The sequence below is a fragment of the Aquarana catesbeiana genome, linkage group LG01 (assembly GCF_042186555.1).
Source record: "Aquarana catesbeiana isolate 2022-GZ linkage group LG01, ASM4218655v1, whole genome shotgun sequence".
NCBI lineage: Eukaryota > Metazoa > Chordata > Amphibia > Anura > Ranidae > Aquarana > Aquarana catesbeiana.
In genome coordinates, this window is record NC_133324.1 from 238,946,270 (window position 1) to 238,970,078 (window position 23,809).

The 23,809-nt window shown below is 44.3% G+C and overlaps 1 protein-coding gene across 1 annotated transcript in view; it reads left to right on the forward strand.

Moving 5' to 3' along the window:
* The window catches only part of ACAD10 (acyl-CoA dehydrogenase family member 10), an 83,188-nt gene that overhangs the window by 44,047 nt on the left and 15,332 nt on the right, over positions 1-23,809 (forward strand). The window contains exons 13-17 of the mRNA XM_073626274.1: positions 12,944-13,350; positions 15,044-15,184; positions 15,743-15,880; positions 19,037-19,127; positions 20,169-20,327. Coding sequence (XP_073482375.1) covers positions 12,944-13,350; positions 15,044-15,184; positions 15,743-15,880; positions 19,037-19,127; positions 20,169-20,327 — 936 coding nt within the window. The remainder of the gene's footprint in view (positions 1-12,943; positions 13,351-15,043; positions 15,185-15,742; positions 15,881-19,036; positions 19,128-20,168; positions 20,328-23,809) is intronic.

Consider the following 23,809-nt stretch of genomic DNA (forward strand, 5'->3'; position numbering starts at 1 on the left):
ATCCGACAACAATTGTCCGATGGAGCATACACATGGTCAGATCTTCCGCCAACAGCCTGTCATCACACATTTCCCATCAGAAAATCTGATCATGTGTACGAGGCTTTAGTCTTAGGACTAAAATGGCATTTTAGCTTTAGTCCAATTTTAGTCTTCTGCAAGCGTTTTAGTCATAGTCTTTGACTAAAATGCCATTTTAGTTTTAGTCCCACTTTAGTCATCGTATTTTAGTCGACTAAAATCTCCAGTACATTTTAGTCGAATAGAGTCATTTTAGTCAACTAAAATTGAATGTGCACAGTACACAGCGCCCCACAATACGCAGCCCCCCACCCTCTGCACAGTACACAGCCCCACAATACACAGCTCCCACCCTCTGCACAGTATGCAGCCCTCACCCTCTGCACAGTACACAGACACCCACAATACACAACCCCCCCACCCTCTGCACAGTACACAGCCCCCACAATACACAGCTCCCACCCTCTGCACAGTACGCAGCCCTCACCCTCTGCACAGTACACAGACACCCACAATACACAGCCCCCCACCCTCTGCATAGTACACAGCCCCCCTGCACTCCCAGGAGACCCCCAGTCTCCTGGGACAGCACTGCCAGCATACTCTAAAGTTAGGAATAAATCACTGCCAGCCCTTTCTCATACACAGTTCCTCCTGTGTCACTCTCGTTATAAATCAAAGTCTCCTAAATACCTCAATAGTTCCGTTCTCTCACTGACCTGGTCACAAGACTGCTCTCCTCTGACGTTTCATGGATGGTCATGTGACCACTCTCCTCCTCCAATCTAAAGCAACACTCGGAGGAGAGCGGCCGACAAGAACGGAGCAATTTCGGTATTTAGAAGCTTCGTTTTACAATGGGAGTGACACAGGAGGAGTGGTGTAGGAGAAGTGGCTGGCAGTGATTTTTTTCTTAACGTTAGACTATGCTGGCAGTGCTGTCCCAGGGCCAGGAGAGGCGGGGCAGCCGGCCTGACACCCCTCCAATGTGTGGCACCCGGGGCGGACCGCCCAATCCCCGCCCCCCTGTTGGTAAAACCAAATATCGCTGTATAACACGCACGCACTGTGTTATACGCTGATAAATACGGTAATTCATGAGGGTAAACGTCCCTCCTTGTTGCTTTCGTAAAGGAACGAAAACGGATTGGATTTATGTCATAGTTTTTGTCAGTGGATGAAAATGTGCTGTACTACTAGTTTAGTTTTCGTCACTGTAAAAATGCCACTGACAAAATCCTTGACAAAAACATTTTCGTGAAATTAACACTGGTATGCAACCACCTGTGGCTTTTTTTTTCTACAATTTACGGTTTTGCTAACGCTATACTTTCAGCTCTCCGACACCCCAGCTACATATGTCACACATAGCAGCTGTAGCGTTGTTTGCAGCTGAGCTGTCTGCCCCTCTTCTCATCTTGCCTAATCACAGAACACTTTGTATTCTTTGATTCTGCTCACAAAAGCCAAAGGTTTCTGTGAATGAGCAGTGGAAATTAAGCGCATGCAGAGCAGTTGCTGTGTAGGAGAGTAATACCTCTCCTCTTGGGGTGCAGGAGTACAGCGAAAGCTATACTATCAGCATTTAGTGAACCGGTAAGTTTTAAACACTGCACGACCGTAATACATATATGTATGTGACGGCTTGAAGTGGTTTACTGGGGATATGGCTGAAGCTGTCAGACATAACCCCGGTATTTTTTTTCAGGCGGCGATTCTCTTTCTGATTAAAGTGATCCAAGTGACTGATTAGCTGCTGGATCGTCCCACCGCTCACTGTGTTTCTGAGGCTTACTGTTCTCACTGGCGAGCCTGGAAAACGATCCTCCGGTTCGCGAGGCTGGCCACAAAGGTGAGGAGAAATCAGGTCGTCTCTCCTCACCGCTATAATCTAGGAGGACCAGAGCCTTATCATGCCGTTATTTTCAGTCTAGGGCAGATGTAAGCATCAGATCAATGTTTTTTATTTTGATCTGCTGCTTTCAAGGGTAGAGGAGAGATTTGGGGTTTTATAGACCCCAGATGTCTCCATAAAGAGGACTTGTCATCCCTTATTTCGATCATAAATAATGTTTACATTTCTTGTGATCGGAAGAAAAGTGATAAAAAAAAATAAAGCGACAAAGTAAAAAAATGTATAAATAATATTGAAAATATTTTTAAAGCACCCGCTATCCCTGTGTGCTCACATGCAGAAGCAAACGCATACGTAGGTTTATGCACGCATATATAAACGGTGTTCACACCACACATGTAAGGCAGTGCCGCAAACATTATAGCGAGAGCAATAATTCTAGCGCTAGACCTCCTCTGTAACTCAAAACTGGTAACTTGTAAAAATTTTTCAATGGAGATATTTAAATATCATAATTTGTCGCCATTCCACAAACGTGCACAATTTTAAAGCGTGACATGTTAAGTTTCTATTTACTCAGTGTAACATCATCTTCTATACTTTACCAAAAATTTGGGTTAAATATTGTGTTTTTTTGCATTAAAATTCATTAAAGTGTAATCCCCCCCCCCCCCCCAAAAAAAAAATTGCATTTGAAAAACCGCTTCGAAAATACTGTGTGACATTAAAAAATTGCAACAATCAGCATTTTATCCTCTAGGGTCTTTGCTAAAAAAAATATACATATTGTTTGGGGTTTCTGAGTAATTTTCTAGCAAAAAATACAGATTTCCTAAAGAAAGAGATCCAAGAGGTGGAATACACCTCCTTGCACATTGTATGCCAGCACATTTTAAATGTGTTCTTCTTTAAGACATTTATGTTATGTCACACACTTGGTAAATACGATGAAGTTACAGTAATGCTGACGTACATAAGTATGTGAACCAGACAAGAGCGAGATGTGATCTTGTACAAAAAACAAGAGGGGGGGGGGGCAGGACCGGACGTTAGCCTGGACAGACGTGTGGGGGGAAAGCTCCTGCCATCCAGCTGAATGTATAGCTCCTACCTCATCTTCCTCACCTTCCTCGTTCTCCACGCGATCCCCAGAGCCTCCTGGTCTGTCAGCGCATCGCCAGACCACAGCATCGCCCCCATAGCCACCTGACAGATGGGCCGTGGCCGCGGCTCCAGCACAAGGTACATCGGCCATCTTGCTCCACCCGGGCTTAGGGCTGACACTCACCCCTAGCCACAGTGCACCCCTTCCGCGACTGCTGGTGCTGCCCAGGCTGCCACACTGTTGTCTGAAGTGTGTGCACAGACACTCCTCTGTCCTTAAAGTGCCTGGAAAGACAGAGAACGGCTCCAGGCCTAGGAGCGGCAGCCATCTTGCTCCACCCGGACACTTACTAGCATGAGGTATGGCGGCCATCTTGCTTCACCTGGGCTCAGTGAGTTCAAGAGTTCATTTCCACTTACAGCCCAGGTCGCATTAGCTGCTCTACTATTTCACCTATGGGGGCGCGTGGCTGACGATGGATGGCTGACGACATGTACCCCTGAGCTCTGTACTCTCCCGACAACTGCAGGCTGTGTTCCCAAATAATCACACCCAACCTGCTGATGGCAGCTTCCAGCTCTAACCCTGCTGACTTTGCTGAACTACAAGGCACTATCCAACGATACCTACTACGTACAACCTCACAGGACTCCCGTACAGGGAAAGACAAACCTTCGACAAGCCGAACTCCAGGCAAACCAAAGCTTCCTCCCCTGACTGTAGCGGCTTCCTCTACCAGCGGGAACAACTCAGGTGCACACCCAGCTCCTCCGATGGACCCTCCAGATCCCCTAACCAGATTCGAACTGTCCCCTACCACAAGTGTAGACGCTGTCCCAGCAGAGATGCTTTGCCCAGCCTCCGGTGGTGCTCTGGGCTCTACATCCACTGCCCTACTCTCTGCCTTCCAGGCTGGCTTTGATTCCTGGGCTTCCAAAATGGAAACTTCTCTCCACGTTGAACTGAATGCCCTCAAACAACAGGTTTCGGCATCAGAGGTCGCAGTATCTGCTATGGCTACCACCCAAGAAAACCATACAGCCCGTATAATGGTGCTTGAAACTGCATCTACGGCTCATCTCTCCCGTTTACGGCAACACCAGCTCCGAATAGAGGACAGTGAAATCCGGAGCCGCAGGAACAACATCCGGCTGCAAGGTGTCCCGGCGGCAACCTCAGGTACTGATCTCAAACCCACTATCATTGCTATCCTCAATCAGGTCCTGGGCAGAGAAGTTACATCCCCTATCGAATTGGACAGAGTGCATAGAGTTGGGGGCATAGGGGGCGACCACAGAGACTGCCCTCGTGACTTCCTTTGCCGGGTGCACTACTATACCCTGAAGGAAGAGATCTTACGCAAAGCCTGGTGCCTGGGCCCACTGGACTTTCACGGATCCTCCATATACCTATACCCGGATCTTTCCCGCAACACGCTGTACATGCGGCAAGTGGTCCGCCCACTGCTGGAATTGATTCGCCAAGTAGGTGCAACGTACACTTGGGGCCACCCCTTCGGCATCAAAGTGACCTGGAATGATAACCACAAATTTGTCCTGTCAGATCCGGACCAGCTTCCTTCCTTCTTCCTTGACCAGGACCCTATCACTGTCCCGAACTGGTTAGACCCTCCATTTGACCATCAGGGGCTACTGGGCCCTCCCCTACAACGTCGTAGACACCCACAGTCTAGATCGGAATCCTCCGGTCCTAGAATACGGCGACCAGAAGACTGATCGAAACTCTTTCAAAAGAGACCTAAACTGGTTCTTTTTTCCATGTCTTTTTCTCCACAAGGAGGTTACAGTTCTTGTGCTGGACTCAGGCCAGGTTTGCCTTAACTATGTTTTCTCTGTTTTGTTTCTTCCCTTTTTTACTTATGTTCCCCTCCCATTGACTACTGATCATTGTGCCATTTGAATGTTATTAACGGTTTAGCTGTCTTGCTTGGCTCGGGGACCCTTTCATTGCCCTCAGCTGGTATTCTGCTTATTCATTTGCAGTGGACCCGTTTGGCGCCGGATCGCCCTGGCCCTCATCATATTCCCACACCGTCCTGATTACACTGATAACATCATGACTGCTACGTGTGTTTAGATACACTGGGAGCCTTCTCCTATCAATTTGGTCTTTAATACCTCTGATTCTTTTGGGGGGGACGTGGTCTGGGCCCGGGTGGAGCCACTGGTTGCCTCTCAAGGGACTGCTATTCTCACTGTGTTTTTTCTAGGCATTGGACCTGCGGATTGACTTGGTGTTTCCTGAATACAGTCCCCTGGCTTGTCCTGGGGCTTCCAAGTCTTTCCTCAGTACCAGACCTAAATGTCCCTGTAGCTCGGGACTAGTAGACCTTATCAATGGCAACTAATGTGCGTTTACACTGTTATCTGAGCTAAGCTATGACGATGATCATAGATAATGCTGCTATAAATGTAGTAATTGGTGTGTCCAATCTCCGCATGACCACATGGGAATACTTGAGCCTTTATTTTGTCCACAGCCTGTTCATACCCTGTTCTTCACTGATGTTATTTTTCGTATACTTCTATATTGCTTATGATGCCAAAGGGTACCAATGGTATTAGTTATACACTCCGCTCTTTAGTGACTAAGAAGTTGAGCATTAGATGCCATGGTCATTGGGTATGTTACATTTATGTTATATATGCCTGCTAAGTTGTCGGGATCACAACTCTAACTAGAGGTTGACCGACATGGGTTTTTCTGTGGCCGATGCCGATATTTAGAAATCGGGGCGGCCGATGGCTGATATATGTTGCCGATTTTTGCGGCCGGTATTTTAGGCCGATTTTTTTTTTTTTTTTTTTCTTTTTCCTTCATCTCAGAAAGTCTAGGGTGGAGAGGTGGGGAGGAGGTTATTGTTTAGGGTAGAGAGGTGGGGTGCAGCCTATCAGTGTCCATCAGTGCCACCTCATTAGTGCCCATCAGTGCAGCCCATCAGTGCCACCTCATTAGTGCCCTCCAGTGCAGCCTATCAGTGTCCATTAGTGCCCACCAGTGCAGCCCACCAATGCCACCTCATTAGTGCCCACCAGTGCAGCCTATCAGTGTCAATCAGTGCCACCTCATTGGTGTCCATCAGTGCCCACCCGTGCAGCCCAGTGCCAACCAGTGTATCTCATGAGTGCCCATCAGTGCCACCTTATCAGTGGCATTCAGTGCATCCCATCATTGCCCACCAGTGCCAACCAGTGCAGCCCATCAGTGCCAACCAGTGCATCCCATCAGTGCAGCCCATCAGTGCCAACCAGTGCAGCCCATCAGTGCCAACCAGTGCAGCCCATCAGTGCCAACCAGTGCAGCCCATTAGTGCCAACCAGTGCATCCCATCAGTGCCCACCAGTGCAGCCTAGTACCAACCAGTGCATCTCATCAGTGCCCATCAGTCCCATCACATCAGTGCCAACCAGTGCATCACAGTGCCCACCAGTGCATCACATCAGTGCCAACCAGTGCATCACATCAGTGCCCACAAGTGCCAACCAGTGCATCACATCAGTGCCCACCAGTGCCAACCAGTGCATCACATCAGGGCCCACTGCCCACCAGTGCATCACATCGGTGCCCACAAGTGCCAACCAGTGCATCACATCAGTGTAGCCCATCAGTCCCACCTCATCAGTGCCCACCAGTACAGCCTAATAATGTAAAACTGCCACCCCAGAAGTGCCCACCAGCGGATCGCTCCCAGCTCCGTTCCGTCCCCTCGCCTGGCCAAAGACAGCTCCACTCATCTGACGTGCTGCGCGCCCCGCCTCTGCCTCCAGACTACAATCCCCAGAATGCAGCGCGGCCGGTAACAGCCAATCGGCAACCGCCGCTGCCGACTTCCTCCACGGACAAAAAAAAAAAAGTCAGCAGACAGAGGCCGAGATAGCAGCCGTTTATACTAGATGGTAGGCGGCCAGGGGGGATTTCCACCCAGCACGCCCCCGGCCTCAGATCCCTCACAATTGGCCTTTTTCCCATAATAATAGGCTGATGCCGATTTCTTTAAAAAGGCGAAATATCGGCCGATATATCAGCCGACCTCTAATTCTAGCCTCGTTCTCTCTCCCTAAATAGGATTGGCACAGTTCGTGCCTACCACTTGATATTTCACGAAGTGTTATGTTTTCATGGACACTAGTATTTTTTGAGCCACCTTCCCCAGGTGCTCTCTCTGACCAACCTCTTTCCCACCTCTCTCCTCCTCCTTTCTCCCTCCCCATCTGTTTTTTGACCCCTCTCCCTTTATTCCAGTCCCCCTTTCTGTTATTTATTTATTTATTTTTGTCACTCTATCATGGCCCATACGGTGATTTCTCAACCCAGGATACAATTTTGTTCCTACAATGTAAATGGCCTTAATACTGCCACCAAAAGAGAACAAACCCTTTATCAAATGCACAAATGCCTAGTTAATGTGCTTCTACAAAAGACACATTTTCACTCTGCCTCCAATCCTTTCTGTTCCAACAGATATTTCAACAGATGGTTCCATAGTACTAACCCAACCCAAAAAGCCAAGGGAGTATCTATTGCCTTTCATAAGACGCTCCCTATAGAAGTGCTTGATCATCTCTCTGACTCTCAGGGAAGGTATGTTTTTGTGAAATTCATGTTATGGGGCACAAAATTTATGGTAGCTAATATTTACCTTCTGAATGTTAGTCAAGTGTCGTCCGCGTTGCAGTACTTGAGGGTTCTGTCAGGATTCATGGAGGGTAAGCTCGTCTTGGGAGGGGATTTTACCACCCCTCTAGAACCACTTTTGGATTCCTCCACCTTGCGGTCCTGTATCTCATTCTCCAAACTGAGGGCACTGAAACATGCATTCTACGATCTGCGTCTTGTAGACATTTGGAGGGTGTTGCACCCCACATCCCGTAATTATACCCACTTCTCTCATGTACATCACACTTATAGTCGCATAGACTACCTAATGAGTGACTACAGTTGTCTAGATTGGTCTCCTGAATGCAACATAGACCCTATGGTCTGGTCTGACCACTCTTCTATACCGATTAGGGAGTAGACATGGCGCTTGAATGATTCATTGCTTACAAATTTGGAGTGTGTGACGAGGGTTACGGATACAATATCGAACTGTTTTGTTGACCACGCTTTGGATATGACATAGTTGCCCTTTCAATGGGAGGCACTAAAAGCAGTTCTACGTGGAACCTTTATCCAAATGGGAACGTTCAGCCACCATAAAGGCTGCAATTCAAACACTTACAAACTGAACACAAACGATCCCCAACAGTGACAATGCTGGCGGACGTTTCTAAGGCGCGATCACAACTCAGAGAACTATATGAGACCTCTGCTTTCCATCAATATAAGTTTTGAGATAAATGTGGTAGGTCATTGGCTCATTTTGTGCCCCATATTCGGGGGGCGCAGGGAGAATTGGTCTCCTCACCCTCTAGGATGGCTGAGGAATTCAGGGACTTCTATCAATCCCTGTACAATAACCCTGCGACTCGACTGACAGGTTCCCCTTCTACCGCGATGGAAGACCAATTATCCTATGTCTCAAACTGCGCTTCCTACATTAGATGGTGACACCATTGATGATTTGGAAACCCCTATCACAGAGGATGAAGTTGCCAAAGCCATAGCGGGTACGCCAAGTGGAAAGAGCCCAGGCCGCAACGGCTTCACTCCCAAGTTTTATAAACTTTTCGCCACCCTTCTCACACCCTTTCTAACTAAGATGTTCAACTCTTTGACAGAGGGCTCCATGTTTCCTCCACAAACACTCGAGGCCCACATATCCCTCATCCCAAAGCTGGACAAAGACCCTACTCTTTGCGCAAACTATAGGCCGATATCTTTGATTGGTGTCGATTTGAAAGTCTTTGCTAAAATCCTAGCCAATAGATTACAACCATTGTTACCTGGGATAATACTCTTCGATCAGGTCGGCTTTGTGAGTGGCCGAGAGGCTAGGGACAATACCCTAAAGACCCTTCTTCTAACTAATTATGACCGGTCCCATAATATCCCATTATGCCTCTTAACAGTTGATGCGGAGAAGGCAGTCGACTGAGTAGACTGGCAGTTCCTTCGACTATCCCTGCAACAAATAGGCTTGGGAACTAATATGATAGCGAGAATAATGTCCCTTTACTTCTCTCCATCTGCTAGGATTAGACTGAATGGTTCATTATCTCCAGCCTTTTCTATCTCTAACAGGATACGACAGGGATGCTCATTCTCCTCTATGTTCTAACTATGGAACATTTGGCTATTGCTCTACGTAACAATTCCTCTATCCAAGGCATAACAGTCAGGCCCACCCATACTAAACTCACCCTCTTCACAGATGATCTGCTCCTGTTCGTGACACACCCACACACATCCTTGCCCTCAGTATTGCAGGAGTTCCAGAAATTTGGAGCAGTTAGCAACTTCAAAGTATATTACAATAAATCGGAAATCCTTAACATATCCATGCCTAAGTCGGACCTACAAAGACTCTCGACTACTTTCTCCTTCAAAACTGGTTCCACTTCCATCAGGTATCTCGGAATTCAAATACCGGCGGATGCATCCCAACTCTTTTCCCAGAACTTTGCCCCCCTACTCCTTAGGACCAAAGCAGATTTATCTACTTATGCATCCAAATGGCTCTCATGGCTAGGTAGAGTGAATGCCCTGAAAATGGATGTTCTCCCTCGGTTCCTGTGTTTATTTCAAACCATTCCTATGGTGTTCCTACACCGAGTCCCCCCGTGGAACGCACAGGGGGACTCAGTGTAAGAAAAACACGTATCTTGGATACATATTGAGAACACAATGACGTGTTTTGCATAATCCATTTTATCCTGCAATAACCAAGTGCCACAGAAATACTACTTTTTCTGCTTCATTCTCATTAGCAGTGATTCGCTGAGGAAGTCCTTGCGCTGAGGAAGTCCATATGGACGATACGCGTGCAAGGTGCTCCGTGACGTCAGTACAGCCACCCATCTGATTCTATTTTTATATGTTTTATACTCCTGCACTGGGAATCAGTGCTATCCTTGTGAGTAATATTCTTTTATTCAATAAATTTTATGTTTATCGTATGGAGAGCACTATGTCCTGTTATTTTGTTTTAACATGATATTTACCTGCCGATGAGATTGACTCTTGGATACTGCAAGTGGACCTTCATCTTTATATTAACCCTGTGGAAGGGAATGCACGAGTGACCTCTCTGTTAGCGCAGAAGGTCCACTCGATAAGGTGAGCGGCCTAGATTCCTGGTGGTGGAACACAGTGGTGTTAATACACGAATGCTAAGTCTATCCTATCACTGCACCCTTTTTACCATCTGATGAATTTATTTTCTGCAAGTGGGCAGTCTTCCATCTCCTCGGATTAAGACATCATTTGGGACTTTGCCTCATATGTGTTTATATTTTATGGTCTACATGTTTTAGTAAGAGCTGCACTGCTATATTTTGTGAGTTACTTTTAATGTTTTTATATTGGCCTCCAGTGTCCAGCTGCTTGGTTTTATATTAATTTGGTTTTGCGCTGTCTGTTTTTTCATTTTGGAAAGTCACATGAACCCAGTAGAACTATTCACTCTCCCATGGACCTTGCCCATGGTCCGGGGGGGGGTTCGGGCCCCCTCAACGACCTTACCCATCAAACGTTCCAGATCTGGGATCGCATGCTGACCAGAAGGGGCTTATTGAACCACATGGGGTCTATGATTCCCTTCTTTGGGACCCTGGCCTTTCCACCAGCTATGTATGTAACAAGATTCGAACCATGGCGAAAAGAAGATCATAGGAGACTTGCTCAAGTCTTTCGAGCAGACCCCACTTTAAGGACTTCCCGACACCCCATGCAGTGGCTTCAGAGACAACAGACTACTTCCTACATCCGGACTTTCCCATCCATTCCAGACATATTTGCTGAACCGACAGGATTTTAGGAACTGCTCATGCAGGCGGAACCTCCAACACATGTGGTATCTCAACTGTACTCCCTCTTGCTTAATATCTCCTCCCCTGACCTCCCACCGTTTACGGTGGCCTGGGAGGCAGAACTACTTCACTCTATCTCCCTTATTGAATGGCAAAAAATGTTTTATCTTGACACACAAACTATCCCTAGCCACTAAGACCCAGGAAAAGGGATTTAAACTGGTAACGAGATGGTACAGATGCCCATCGACTATAAACCATTTCAACTCGGCAGTACCAGATGCCTGCTGGCGGTGTCTTAGCTCCCGGGGAACCATGCTCCACATCTGGTGGGAATGCCCTCCTGTGCAGGGGTATTGGCAACAGATCTTCAAACTATACTGCAAACTGATGCCGACCTCTATTCACCCTTCACCTCAGGTGGCTCTCTTATCTATACTCCCTGGTACGTTCAAATCCATCAAAATATGTATTACACCACTTTCTGGCCAGAGTAGTGATTCCCCGTCATTGGAGATCGGCAACCATGCCTTCCATGGGGGATTGGGCTTCTGAAGTGGACCGCATAAGGGACCTTGAACGTCTGTTGGCAGAGGAATATGGTAAAGACGAACAGTTTTCTCTCACCTGGAATTCATGGAGCGTGTTCCGATACTCCTCTGAGTTTATCTCCTGGGCTGAACACGGCCTGGATGACATCGCCCTGGGACCATGACAGAGTGATCCTTGTCCCCTATCTTTCTGCCCCCTTTTGTCTGCCCCTGCTCCTTTTTCTTTTCTCTATATTTAAATACACCCTTAGGAATCTATCAAGCCAACGTACCATGGCTTTGACTTATCTATTGTTACTGATTCGATGTGTGACCCCTACATCATATTTTTCATTAGGATTTTTATATAATCTCTTCTGATGAACTACGTACGGGGCATCTATGATCCCCTCAACTGAAATGAAGATGAAGGTTACTTTAACTTGTATTTTTTTTTTTTTTACAGGGATTACTATCACAAAAGGTCTCCTGGTGGGCCTTATACACATGCTTTCAATCGTTTTATTTGTAACCTAGACATGTTTTTGTTCTGACACACACAATGCCTATTGTAATGTTTAAGATAATATCTGTCTCTCTTGGTTTCTCTATTGAATAAAATAAGATTGAATTAAAAAAAACAAAAGAGGGATGTTTTGTTTACTCAAAGCATACTGCTAGTATAAGTACCCTTTAACACTTTTTATATTGGTTTCCTACAGTCTCCTCAACACCAAGTCTCCCAGAGAGAGGGTCAGCAGTGTCAGCCAGTCAGGCTCCAATGCATTGTACTGTACTAGCACTTTAATGTAGGAACTTCCTTATAGGATGAAAAAAAAAATTTGATGAGCTTATCAGTATGTTGCTGCACCTTCAATGTCTAATTAGCAGGCTGGAAGGTATCAAAAAAGTAGATATTATGCAGATATTCCTCCTGACAATCAGATTGGTGATTGCTGTTACTGCAGTTGGGGCAGGTAAGGGTGGAGGAAGCTTGCAGCTCGACCATCAGGATAGGACATATACTGTATGTGGGGGGTATGTGAAGACTATGACTACTGCTTGGCATTCTAGTTTTACAGTGTTCCACAAGTCTGTGTCCTTTGTAATACATCATAAGTAAGCAGAGCTGACAACACATGCTCTGGAATTCAGAGCAGAAAAAAAAACACTGTGTTGTTGTGTCAAAGAGGAAGGTAGTAGTATGCTATATTTCTGGCACATCAAGTTATCTTTTGTACTTTCCATGTTCTTAAAGAGATAAAACATGGAGAAAGATGCATGTATTCCACAGAAGTACTAAATATGTTTTTTTGGTTTTTTTTTTGTACCTAAGCAAAAAAGAAAAAAAAATCATGAGAAATATTAATTTATTGGTTCAGATAGCCCATGAAAAGTAATGCATTATTTAGGTGTTTCACAATTAGAAATACTGCTTTAGAATATTTGTAATGCTTGCAAAAGTGAACAGTCTTTTGAACTCTATTTCAATATCTTGTAGGACAGGCTAGTTCTGCAAATGCAGCTGCTAGTGGAAAGTTAGCAGAATTCTTCGCCAACATTGCATGGGATTTTGCTACAAAAGAAGGGTTTCGAATTTTCAAATCTCAGTCTGGATCTACATCTGGAAATCCAACAAAAAGATCTTACACAACTTGGAGTATGGTATCTAGCCATAGATATTCAGAGAAGAGAACATTTTTTACATCTTCCAGAGCCTCTCATCAATCTGCGCAGATAGGACACCTGGTCATTTCCCCTGATGGCCTTTCCGACAAGGCCAAAGATCTTTACAGTAAATTAAAAGAGTTTATTGAAGTTCATATTTATTCCGCTGAGCAAGAATTGAGAAATTACCAGTTCACGGAAAAAAGATGGACACCTCATCCTTTAACTGAAGAACTGAAGGTGATTAAAAATGGATTAACGTGAAATCTGGAGGTATTATGACATGCATGATAGATGTAGCCCTATATGTAAAGGTAAACCACTGTAACCATCTGTATATGTGCTCTCTCCTTCCCCATTTCCTAAGATGTCACATTTCTGTCAAATGACTGTTGACAAACAGTGGTTGCATTAGCATAGACATATAAAGGAAGAATCTTTTGACCCACACTCTATGTTCCCAAGGATGCCTCTGCGTTTTGCTAGAAGTCATGTGTCTAGTACAGTGATATTTCATAGCAGTTAAACCGGCATTAAACCTAAAACCAAAAATGTAATATATTGCAGCTTACCTACCCCATATTACCAAAAGTATTGGAATGCCGGCCTTTACATGAACATGAACTTTAATGGCATCCTAGTCTAATGCCGCGTACACACTAGCGGATTTTCGACCGGACTTGTCCGACGGACCGAGTCTGGCGGACAATTCGACCGTGTGTGGGCTTCATCGGACCTGCAGCGGACTTTTTCAGTTGAAAATCTGACGGACTTTAGATTTGGAACATGCTTCAAATCTTTCCGACGGACTTGACTCCGGTCGAAAAATCCACTCGTCTGTATGCTAGTCCGACGAACTGACACTAGGGTAGCTATTGGCTACTGGCTATCAACTTCCTTATTTTAGTCCGGTCGTACGTCATCACGTACGAATCCGTTGGACTTTGGTGTGATCATGTGTAGGCAGGTCCGGTCGTTAGAAAGTCCGTCATAACTCCATCGAAAGTCCGTTGGAAAGACCGTCGGACCTTTGTTGCCGAAAAGTCCGACCGTTTGTACGCGGCATTAGTCTGTAGGGTTCAATATTGAGTTGGCCCACTTTTTTCAGCTATAACAACTCTTCTGGGAAGGCTGCTTAAGGTTTAGGAGTGTGTCTATGGGAATGTTTGACCATTCTTCTAGAAGCGCATTTGTGAGGTCAGGCACTGATGTGGACGATAAGGCCTGGCTCGCAGTCTCTGCTCTAATTCATCCCAAGGGTGTTCTATATAGCTATGAGTAAGCGCTCTATGGGAGCGTGAAACGCGTCAGCGGTTATGCTGTATCACTTCAACAGAGCAATGTACGCATTTTATACCATGTCATTTTTTTCAATAAAGAAGATTTTACTTTTATTATTCCAATCCGGAGTGCGGCAGTCCAGATTTTTCATTGCACCTATACCAAGGGTGTTCTATAGGTTGAGGTCAGGACTCTGTGCAGGCCAGTCAAGTTCCTCCACCCCAAACTCGCTCGACCTTGTTTTTATTGACCATCAATCGACTTGGATACAACCAGCATGTTGAATTTTTACATGTGATTATTCCCAGCGGCTATAGTCGCTAGCAATAATTACTGTGTTAACCCGGCAGGGACGGCTCCCGCCCCCATTGGGTCTCTTGCAGGTAATTATTAAAGGCCAAATTTGCAAGTGTCAATGGGGCTTTAAGAAGCTAAGATTGATATGTTCTTTGTTAAATAAAACTACCAATATATCTGCAATTTGTAATTTGGAGAGGCGCCACATGGCAAAAATCAGTGTTGGATTGGAAATTTTGCTTTTTTTAGTTTAAAGTGGTTTATTCTACAATTTAAAAAACAAATTGTAATCTGAGGGACAAAGCTGTATGTTTCTTTTTTAACAGCCTAAATGGTGTCAACATTTGTCTGATAGGAAAAAGCAAAATCACAGGGACTGTGGAATCTTTTCCTGCCTGTAGAGAGCGACCCAGAGGGTAAATATGGTGCCAAGTTGACAAATGTGGAATATGCTCATCTCTGTGAATTAATGGGAACATCTCTGTATGCCCCTGAGGTATGTTGTATTGTACAGAAGTACCATATATAATCAAAACATTCCTTTGTAAGTGCACATACCAATATTTTATAACATCATTGGTTTTTAGTGTTATATTAGGTACCCCTCTGTATGTTTGCAGCTATACCCTCCTGGTTTATATTACTTAAAGCATATTTATTAACAGCCCCCCTCTAAAAACAAAGTTTTTTTTTTTTTTTTTTTTTATTAACATAAATATGAAGAAAATCATGAGCCAGGGATACAAGATGGCAGCTTGATTTATCGTCTCGTGTTTCTAGATGATAATTGTATACCTATTCTAATGTGTTCTGTACAGTTATTATTTGTAACTAATATACTGTTAACTAGAAAAAAATACCTCTACACCATGAAGTACCCCTTGGTGTACACATAGCCTAGGTTAAGAAACTGTATAAAATACCACATTATAAGGGATTCCTAGATATACTGTAGTTGACATCTTTTTTTTTTTTATGTATTTTAAATACATTTTGAAACATTACAATTGTGTTTTATTGGGTTTTCAGTGGTCATTTTATACATTTTTTTTAGATCTTCAATTGTTCAGCCCCAGACACAGGAAATATGGAAGTGCTGGTACGCTATGGGACAGAGGAACAGAAGGAAAGATGGTTGAAGCCACTATTGGAAGGAGAGATCAGGTCCTGTTTTGCTATGACTGAACCAAAGGTAAAACAATGTTTTACTCTAAAATATTTGCTTCTAAAGACATGCTTTACGTGTACTGAGAAAATGAAGGTTTCACCACACAACTGGACTGTGGAAGACTTTTTTTCTTAGTTTGTTAAACAGGTACAGGATACAGCTCATATTCATTTCATGGTCACACATGCTTTTTTAAAGAGCACAGGCAGAAGTCTGTATTCTGTGCTATTTAATAAACTAAGAAAGTTTTCCACCTTTTAGTTGTGCAGTAATTTGTTCATATTCTTGGTACTTGGATGCGAGTAGAGCTGCACGATTCTGGCCAAAATGAGAATCACAATTTTTTTGCTTAGAATAAAAAAGATCACAATTCTCACGGCCTAAAATATTTCACATTGTACAAACAAAACTGGGCTAACTTTACTGGTTAGTTTTTTTTTAAATTCATTAAAGTGTAATTTTTTTTCCCCAAAGAATTGCATTTGAACGACTGCTGCGCAAATACAGTGTGACATAAAATATTGCAACAACCACCATTTTATTTTCTAGGGTCTCTACTAAAAATATATATATAATGTTTTGGGGGTTCTAAGTAATTTTCTAGCAAAAAAAAAAAAAAATTATTTTAACTTGAAACCAACAAATGTCAGAAAAAGGTTTAGTGTTTAACCGCTTCAGCCCCGGAAGATTTTACCCCCTTCCTGACCAGAGCACTTTTTGCGTCGCTTTAACTGACAATTGTGCGGTCATGCGACGTTGTACCCAAACAAAATTGACGTCCTTTTTTTCCCACATATAGAGCTTTCTTTTGGTGCTATTTGATCATCTCTGCAGTTTTTATTTTTTGCGCTATAAACAAAAAAAGAGCAACAATTTTGAAAAAAAACACAATATTTTGTACTTTTTTCTATAATAAATATCCCCATTTTCTTTTAAAAAAAGCAAATTTTTTCTCAGTTTAGGCCGATATGTATTCTTCTACATATTTTTGGTAAAAAAAATCGCAATAAGCGTATATTGATTGGTTTGCTCAAAAGTTATAGCATCTACAAATAGGGGATAGATTTATAGCATTTTTATTATTATTTTTTTTTTACTAGTAATGGCGGTGATCTGCGATTTTTATCGTGACTGCGACATTATGGTGGACACATCGAAAAATGTTGACACATTTTTGGGACCATTGGCATTAATACAGCGATCAATGCTATATAAATGCATTGATTACTGTAAAAATGTCACTGGCAGTGAAGGGGTTAACACTAGGGGGCGATCAAGGGGTTAATTGTGTTCCCTAATGTGTGTTCTAACTGAAGGGGGGAGGGGACTGAGTAGGGGAGATGACAAATCGCTGTTCATACTTTGTATGAACAGACTATCTGTAACTTCTCCCCTCAGAGAACCGGGATCTCTGTGTTTACCAGAGAACCTCAAGCCAAAAAAAAGTAAAGAGTGATGTAGTGCAAATATCTCGAGATAGTGACAGACCAATCCTGTTAAAACTAAGGCAACCAAATACGAAAACTGAGGAAAGTAAAGGAGTGGCTACTTGGATATCCTAGTGTGGGTGCTGGGGCTGACACGTGCGTCCCGAAGCATGTACAGCATGAAAATGAAAAACCATTACTCCCACAGGACTGCAATGCATACCCGCCCCGGCCGCTATACACGCCGCCCCCAGCGTCACGCTGGGCGTGTTAAGATAAGGCACTCTCACTAGGACAGCTGATGCAGCAAGCGGCCAGCACCTGGGGAGATGCCCAACACACACCAAGGATAGAATAGATGCCGCCGGCGCCACATCACCAAGAGGTGACGTCATGCGCTCGGCGCGGGGCGTGACGCTGATACACAACGAGATCGCCCACCCAGTCTCACAATGTAGGGCAGGGAAGAAAGGGGAGGCCCCCGGCGTGCATTGCAGCTCCCGGACCAGGAACAAGACAGCCAAACAGAACAATTAGATCACATATTTCAAAGAAAAAATGACAAACTCATGTTTGCATATTATACAAGAGTGGAAATATTTATGCCTTCCATATGGTTTTTTTTATATATTTAGATAAGCGCGGACCAACATCCAATAGGGTCAGCTGTCAAAAATAACAATGTATGATTGACTATCAATAATAAATATGTATAGGCAACTTTTTCCACTCTAGTCACACATCTCCATCCCTGATCAAGTATATAAAAAGGGGATTGGTTTGGGACTTTGAATGAGGCATATGGTCAAAACCCTCCCTCCTTTTTTATCAATTAACAGGGATGGAGGCGTATGCTCGGTTTTGACCATATGCCTCATTCAAAGTCCCAAACCAATCCCCTTTTTATAAAATTGTGATAACGATTCTTAACGATTACCGTATATACTCGAGTATAAGCCGACGCACCTAATTTTACCACAAAAACCTGGGAAAACTTATTGACTCGAGTATAAGCCTAGGGTGAGAAATGCGCAGCTGCTGTAAGTGGAAAAAAAGGGTCAAGAATGCCCATTTGCAGCCTCACTGTGCCCATTTGCATGTCTCACTGTGCCCATTTGCAGCCATAGGTCCCCCGAACTTCCAACTTGGTAGTTAAGGGTTCCTAGATGCCCCCTAGCTGCAGCCAAAATTTGGGGTCTCTGGACCCAAAGGGTCCCGAAATGACATTGCTGCAGATGGACACAGTTGACCGACTTTGGGGCCCTGTATCTTGGGGCCACTTGGTGCTAGGAACCCCAAATTTGGTGTGCAAACCCAGTGGAACTAGCACTATATCCCAAGCTGGGGTTCCTAGCACCAAGTGGCCCCGAGATACGTGGCCCCAACTTCGGTTCAGAAAAAGTCAAGCACTTTTCTGCAGCAGAAAATGATATTTTCCGAACCGACTTTGTGGCCACTTGGTGCTAGAAACCCCAGTGGGTTTGCACACAAAATTTGGGGTTCCTAGCACCAAGTGGCCCCGAGATACGGGCCCCAAAGTCGGTCCAGAAAATGTCATTCTCTGCTGCAGAAAAGTGGTTGACTCGAGTATATACAGTAATCGTGTAGCTCTAGTTATAACAGGGCATTTTAATTTATCAAAACATGCTTGTACTTATCATTGTGCATACTTTTGATTTTTCTTTATCTTGTAAGACTATCCATACTGGTTCCAGGGATAGAGTCACTGACCTTTTTATATATTCTGCTATAGGTTGCCTCTTCTGATGCCACTAACATTGAGGCTTCAATAACAGAAGATGGGAACTCCTATATTATTAATGGCCATAAATGGTGGACATCAGGTATATATTTTAAGGAAATTAAAATGCCTATGTGTGATGTAAATGTACCTGTTTTGCTTTTCATGCATGTGAAATATTTGCAAGGGTGTTCTATCATAATTCAGAGCTGAAGCTTTAGACCCCTTCCACACTGAGGCAGTTTTCAGGCGTTTTAGCGTTAGAAATAGCACCTGTAAAGCGCCTGAAAACTGCCTCCCATTCATTACAATGGATGCTTTCACACCCGGGCGGTGCACTTGCGGGACATTCGGAAAAGTCCTGCAAGCAACATTTTTGGGGAGGTTTGGGAGCGCTATATACATCTATCTATAGATCTATCTATCTATATCGATATAGATATATCTATATCAATCTGATTCTGTCTTGACATCGGCCTCCTGTCATCACTTGCACAGCAGCACTCAGACTGGGAGAGATGGGCACCAATAGGAACTATTCTCCTGTATTCACATATCCTGGTAGGGAACATGCTGATAAGAGGAGAGAGTAGAATGAACAAAGCTGGTAAGTTATATAAGTATGTTGCTTCTCCTATGTTGTCAAATCAGTGGGCTGTGAGCCGAGAAGCTTTAAAAATGGTGTCTCCGTCTTAGCTGTGCTGCCTGGCAGAGGTGTAAAGATCACAAAAGTGGCTGGACAAAGTAACAAATCCTTTGGTAGATATTACTATTTATATATGAGTATTTCAAATGTGTGTTTAACTGATTGCCTGGACTTCAATGTTAATGGGTCAGTGACCCGGATCAGTTATGGATATCTTGAGTTCATTGAACTTATTACATATTTGTTTCATACATAGCAATAACTAGGATTTTCAGAATATGGTCAGCAGTGGCATCTTACATTTTTCTGTCCGAACATATTTTCTTTAAGAAGTGATGGAAATAATACATAAGGTGTATACTTCTTTAGTCACAAACTGTAAAATGCTCAAAAGCCATGAACGTGCTGGTAAATGGTTTTTTCTGAGAGAAGGCATAATTATGTCCGTAAGGCAAGTATTGTACTATAAATGTTGCTGATAGTATTTTTTTTTTAAAGGAGCATTGGATTTACGCTGTAAGATCTGTGTTTTTATGGGGAAGACAGATCCAGCTGCCCCTCGTCATCAGCAGCAGTCGATGATTCTGGTACCCATGGACACTCCTGGAGTCACCATTCTGAGACCTCTCACTGTCTACGGATTAGATGATGCCCCAGGTAAACACATAGGGACAGTAAGTATATACTTAAAGAGGAGGTCCAGCCCCCCCAAGAAAAATGTAAAGTCAGCAGCTACAAATACTGCAGCTGCTGACTTTTAATATATGGACACTTGCCTGTCCTGGAAGCCCGCGATGTCGGCACCCCAGCCAATCTTCGAAACGGCGGTCAGTTGCAGCCCCCGCCATTCCTGGTAAGGGAACCAGGCAGTGAAGCATTTTGGCTTCACGGCCGGTTCCCTACTGCGCATGCGCTGCACCTTATTGGTCCGGTGGCAGAGGAAGGAGGAGGGGGCCGAACTTCCAGGAGATCGGACTGTGGCCCTGTCTCCCGAGAGTGGGAGTCAAAATAGGTACCCGTTCCCCCCTCTCCCCTGAAAGGTGCCAAATGTGGCACCGTATGGAGGGAGGAGACGGATAAGCGGAAGTTCGACCCTTGAGTGGAATTCCGCTTTAAGTAGATCTATCAACATCACAAATAAAACCACAATAAACCGGACACTGAACAGTATATACATTAGCCACTTCAGCCCTGGAAGGTTTTACCCCCTTAATGACCAGGCCATTTTTCGCTATACGACACCTTGTTACTTTAATTGACAATTGCGCGGTCGTGCAACGCTGTATCCAAATATAATTGATGTCTTTTTTTTCCCACAAATAGATCTTTCTTTTGGTGGTATTTAATCACCTCTGCCGTTTTTAATTTTTGCGCTATAAACAAAAAAAAGAGCGACAATTTTGAAGAAAAAAAAACTATGTTTTACTTTCTGCTATATAACATACCCAATAAAACAATCTGATTTATTCATTAATTTAGGCCAATATGTATTCAGATACGTGTTTTTGTTAAAAAAAAACCCAATAAGCATATATTGGTTTGCGCAAGTTATAGCGTCTACAAGCGATGGGATATTTTTGTGGAATTTTTATTTATTTATTTATTTTACTAGTAATGGCGGCGATCATCGATTTTTAGCAGGACTGCGTCATTGCGCCGGACAAATTGGCCCCCACAACTGACACTTTTGACACTTCTCTGGGGACCAGTGACACTAATACAGTGATCAGTGCTAAAAAATATACACTGTTACTGTACTAATAACACTGGCAGGGAAGGGGTTAACATCAGGGGAGAGCAAAGGGTTAAGTGTGTCCCTAGGGGGTTCTTGCTAACTGTGTGGGGGTTGCTCTGACTGGGGGAAGACAGAGATCAGTGTTCCTGCTTAGCAGGAACACAAGATCTCCATCTTCTCCCCTGTCAGAACGGCGATCTGCCTTGTTTACATAGGCAGATCGCCGTTCTGCCCCTCCCAGGAACAATTGCGGGTGACCAGCGGACATCGGGTCCGCCGGGCCCGCTGATTGGCATCCCTTGTGTCCAATCAGCGCATGATCCCACCTCTGGCTGCGCGCGTCATCCAGTGGCTATTGCACAAAATTACTTACAGGTATGTCATTTTGCCGGTATAGCTGATATGCGGTAGGTTGTTGGCAAGTGGTTAAAGTGGGCCTGAGTTTAAAAAGTGAACATTTGCTATCCTATAGGGAACATCTAAAGCAGGGATATGCAATTAGCAGACCTCCAACTGTTGCAAAACTACAAGTCTGATGCAGATTAACATTTTCAATGCTAGATCTTCCCAGTCTTGTAATGTAAGAAAGTGATAGAACTCAAATATAGAATGCTAATTTTCCTTACAGTTTTCAAAGTAAAAAAACATAGCCCTGTCTCTACTCTATTTCGAGAAAGTAGCCTATAGAACTATAGAGAAAAAGGTATGTTTTTGTTCCGGTTTATTTGATTAAAGTGGAATTACCTAAAGCAGGTAGCTGTGTCTCTTCTGCAGTAACAAACACTTACTTGCCTGCTCACAGTCTTCTATTGAATGCACACTGAGCTGTGCATGCAGCTATGCCATAATGACAGGGAGAAGATGACAGCGGCTGTGAGGGATTTAACTGCTGCAGCACCGGAATGAGGTGAATGAGGGAGTTTAGTTCTGCTTTAAAGTGGTTGTAAACCCTTACATACCACTTTTATCTACAGATAAGCCTATAATAAGGACAGCGGAGAACGAGTTATCCATCATTGCTCAGGAGGGAATCCCAAAGATTAGCCACGGCATCTATCCATGTGGACCATACCTTATCAAACTTCCCTGGACATTGTCTGCTTTCATATGTGAGTCTGTATAGGGGCAACACCGAGTTTACCGAGCTCTGCCAAGAGGAGTGAGTGGGGGGTTCCACCGACTTCCATTTTAGCAGTATTTCTCGTCTGGCATAGTATAGGGAGAAGGTCAAACATAGTTTACAATATCTATCCCCATCTATGTCTTCTATATGGCTTAGTAGTAGAACCTGAGGATCCATCTGCACCCTTGTGCCACATATCTCACTCAATGTGGAGGCTACAGCCGCCCAATAGGGTTGGAGTTTGGGACAGGACCAGACCATGTGCCAGATCGTGCCTATCTCGTTTGCATCTTTGACAATTTGAGTCTCGTTGAGGGTAGATGTGAGCTTATTTCTGTGGAGTGTAATAGGCCCTGTGTAGGAACTTACGTTGTACAAATCTGTCTTTAGCTTCAATCATGGAGGGAATAAACATGGAGAGGCACTCCTCCCATTCTTCCTCACCCAGGGATGGAATATCCACCCTCCATTTATCCCAGGATCTAGTTAGTTTGGTGGCATACGCATAAGTTGGGTATTAATACAGGGAGGAGAGAGGCTTCCCCATCACGCTGGAGATAAGGAGGCGCTCAGTAGAGTCTGACTCAAGGGTCAAAGGTTCAGTAAATTGAGCCCCAAAGACATGTCTTAACTGCCAGTATCTGAACTTGAAACAGACCAGTTTTGAGTAGAGTCGTCTTAGTTCCTGAAAGGACATGAGTCTGCCGTTGAGTACTATATGTTTCAATGTAGTGATCCCCTTTTTGGCCCACAGAGAGGGGTCCGGGATACTATTTAATATGTGGGGAGACATGAGCAGGTTGCCTGTAAACTACCCTGGCCTCCTGCCAGACCCTCACCGTGGTCCGCATGAGGGATGTGATAAGGGGACTATCCTTCAAGCCTCGGAATACCAGGTTGCTCAAGGCTGCATAGGAGCCCAGAATAGCCGCTTCCAAAGTGGTCGCTGGGTTCTGTCTGGGCTGGGAGAACCACCATCTTACCGTGACAAGGACGGCTGCCCAATAGTATAGTTGGAAGTTTGGGAGCACCAGACCTCCTCTCGACATAGGGCGATACAGTATCTGCTTTGCCACTCTGGGGGGTCTCCCAGCCCACACAAAGGAAATCAGCAGCCCCTCCAACCTCCTGAAGAAAGTCTTGGGGATATGTGACGGGGTGTTTCTGAAGAAATACAGGTATTTTGGCAAGTAGACCATTTTCAACAGATTTACCCTGCCTACAGGTGTTAGGGGGCGGAAACGCCAGGCAGCACATTTAGCCATCAGTTGTGTCATAAGA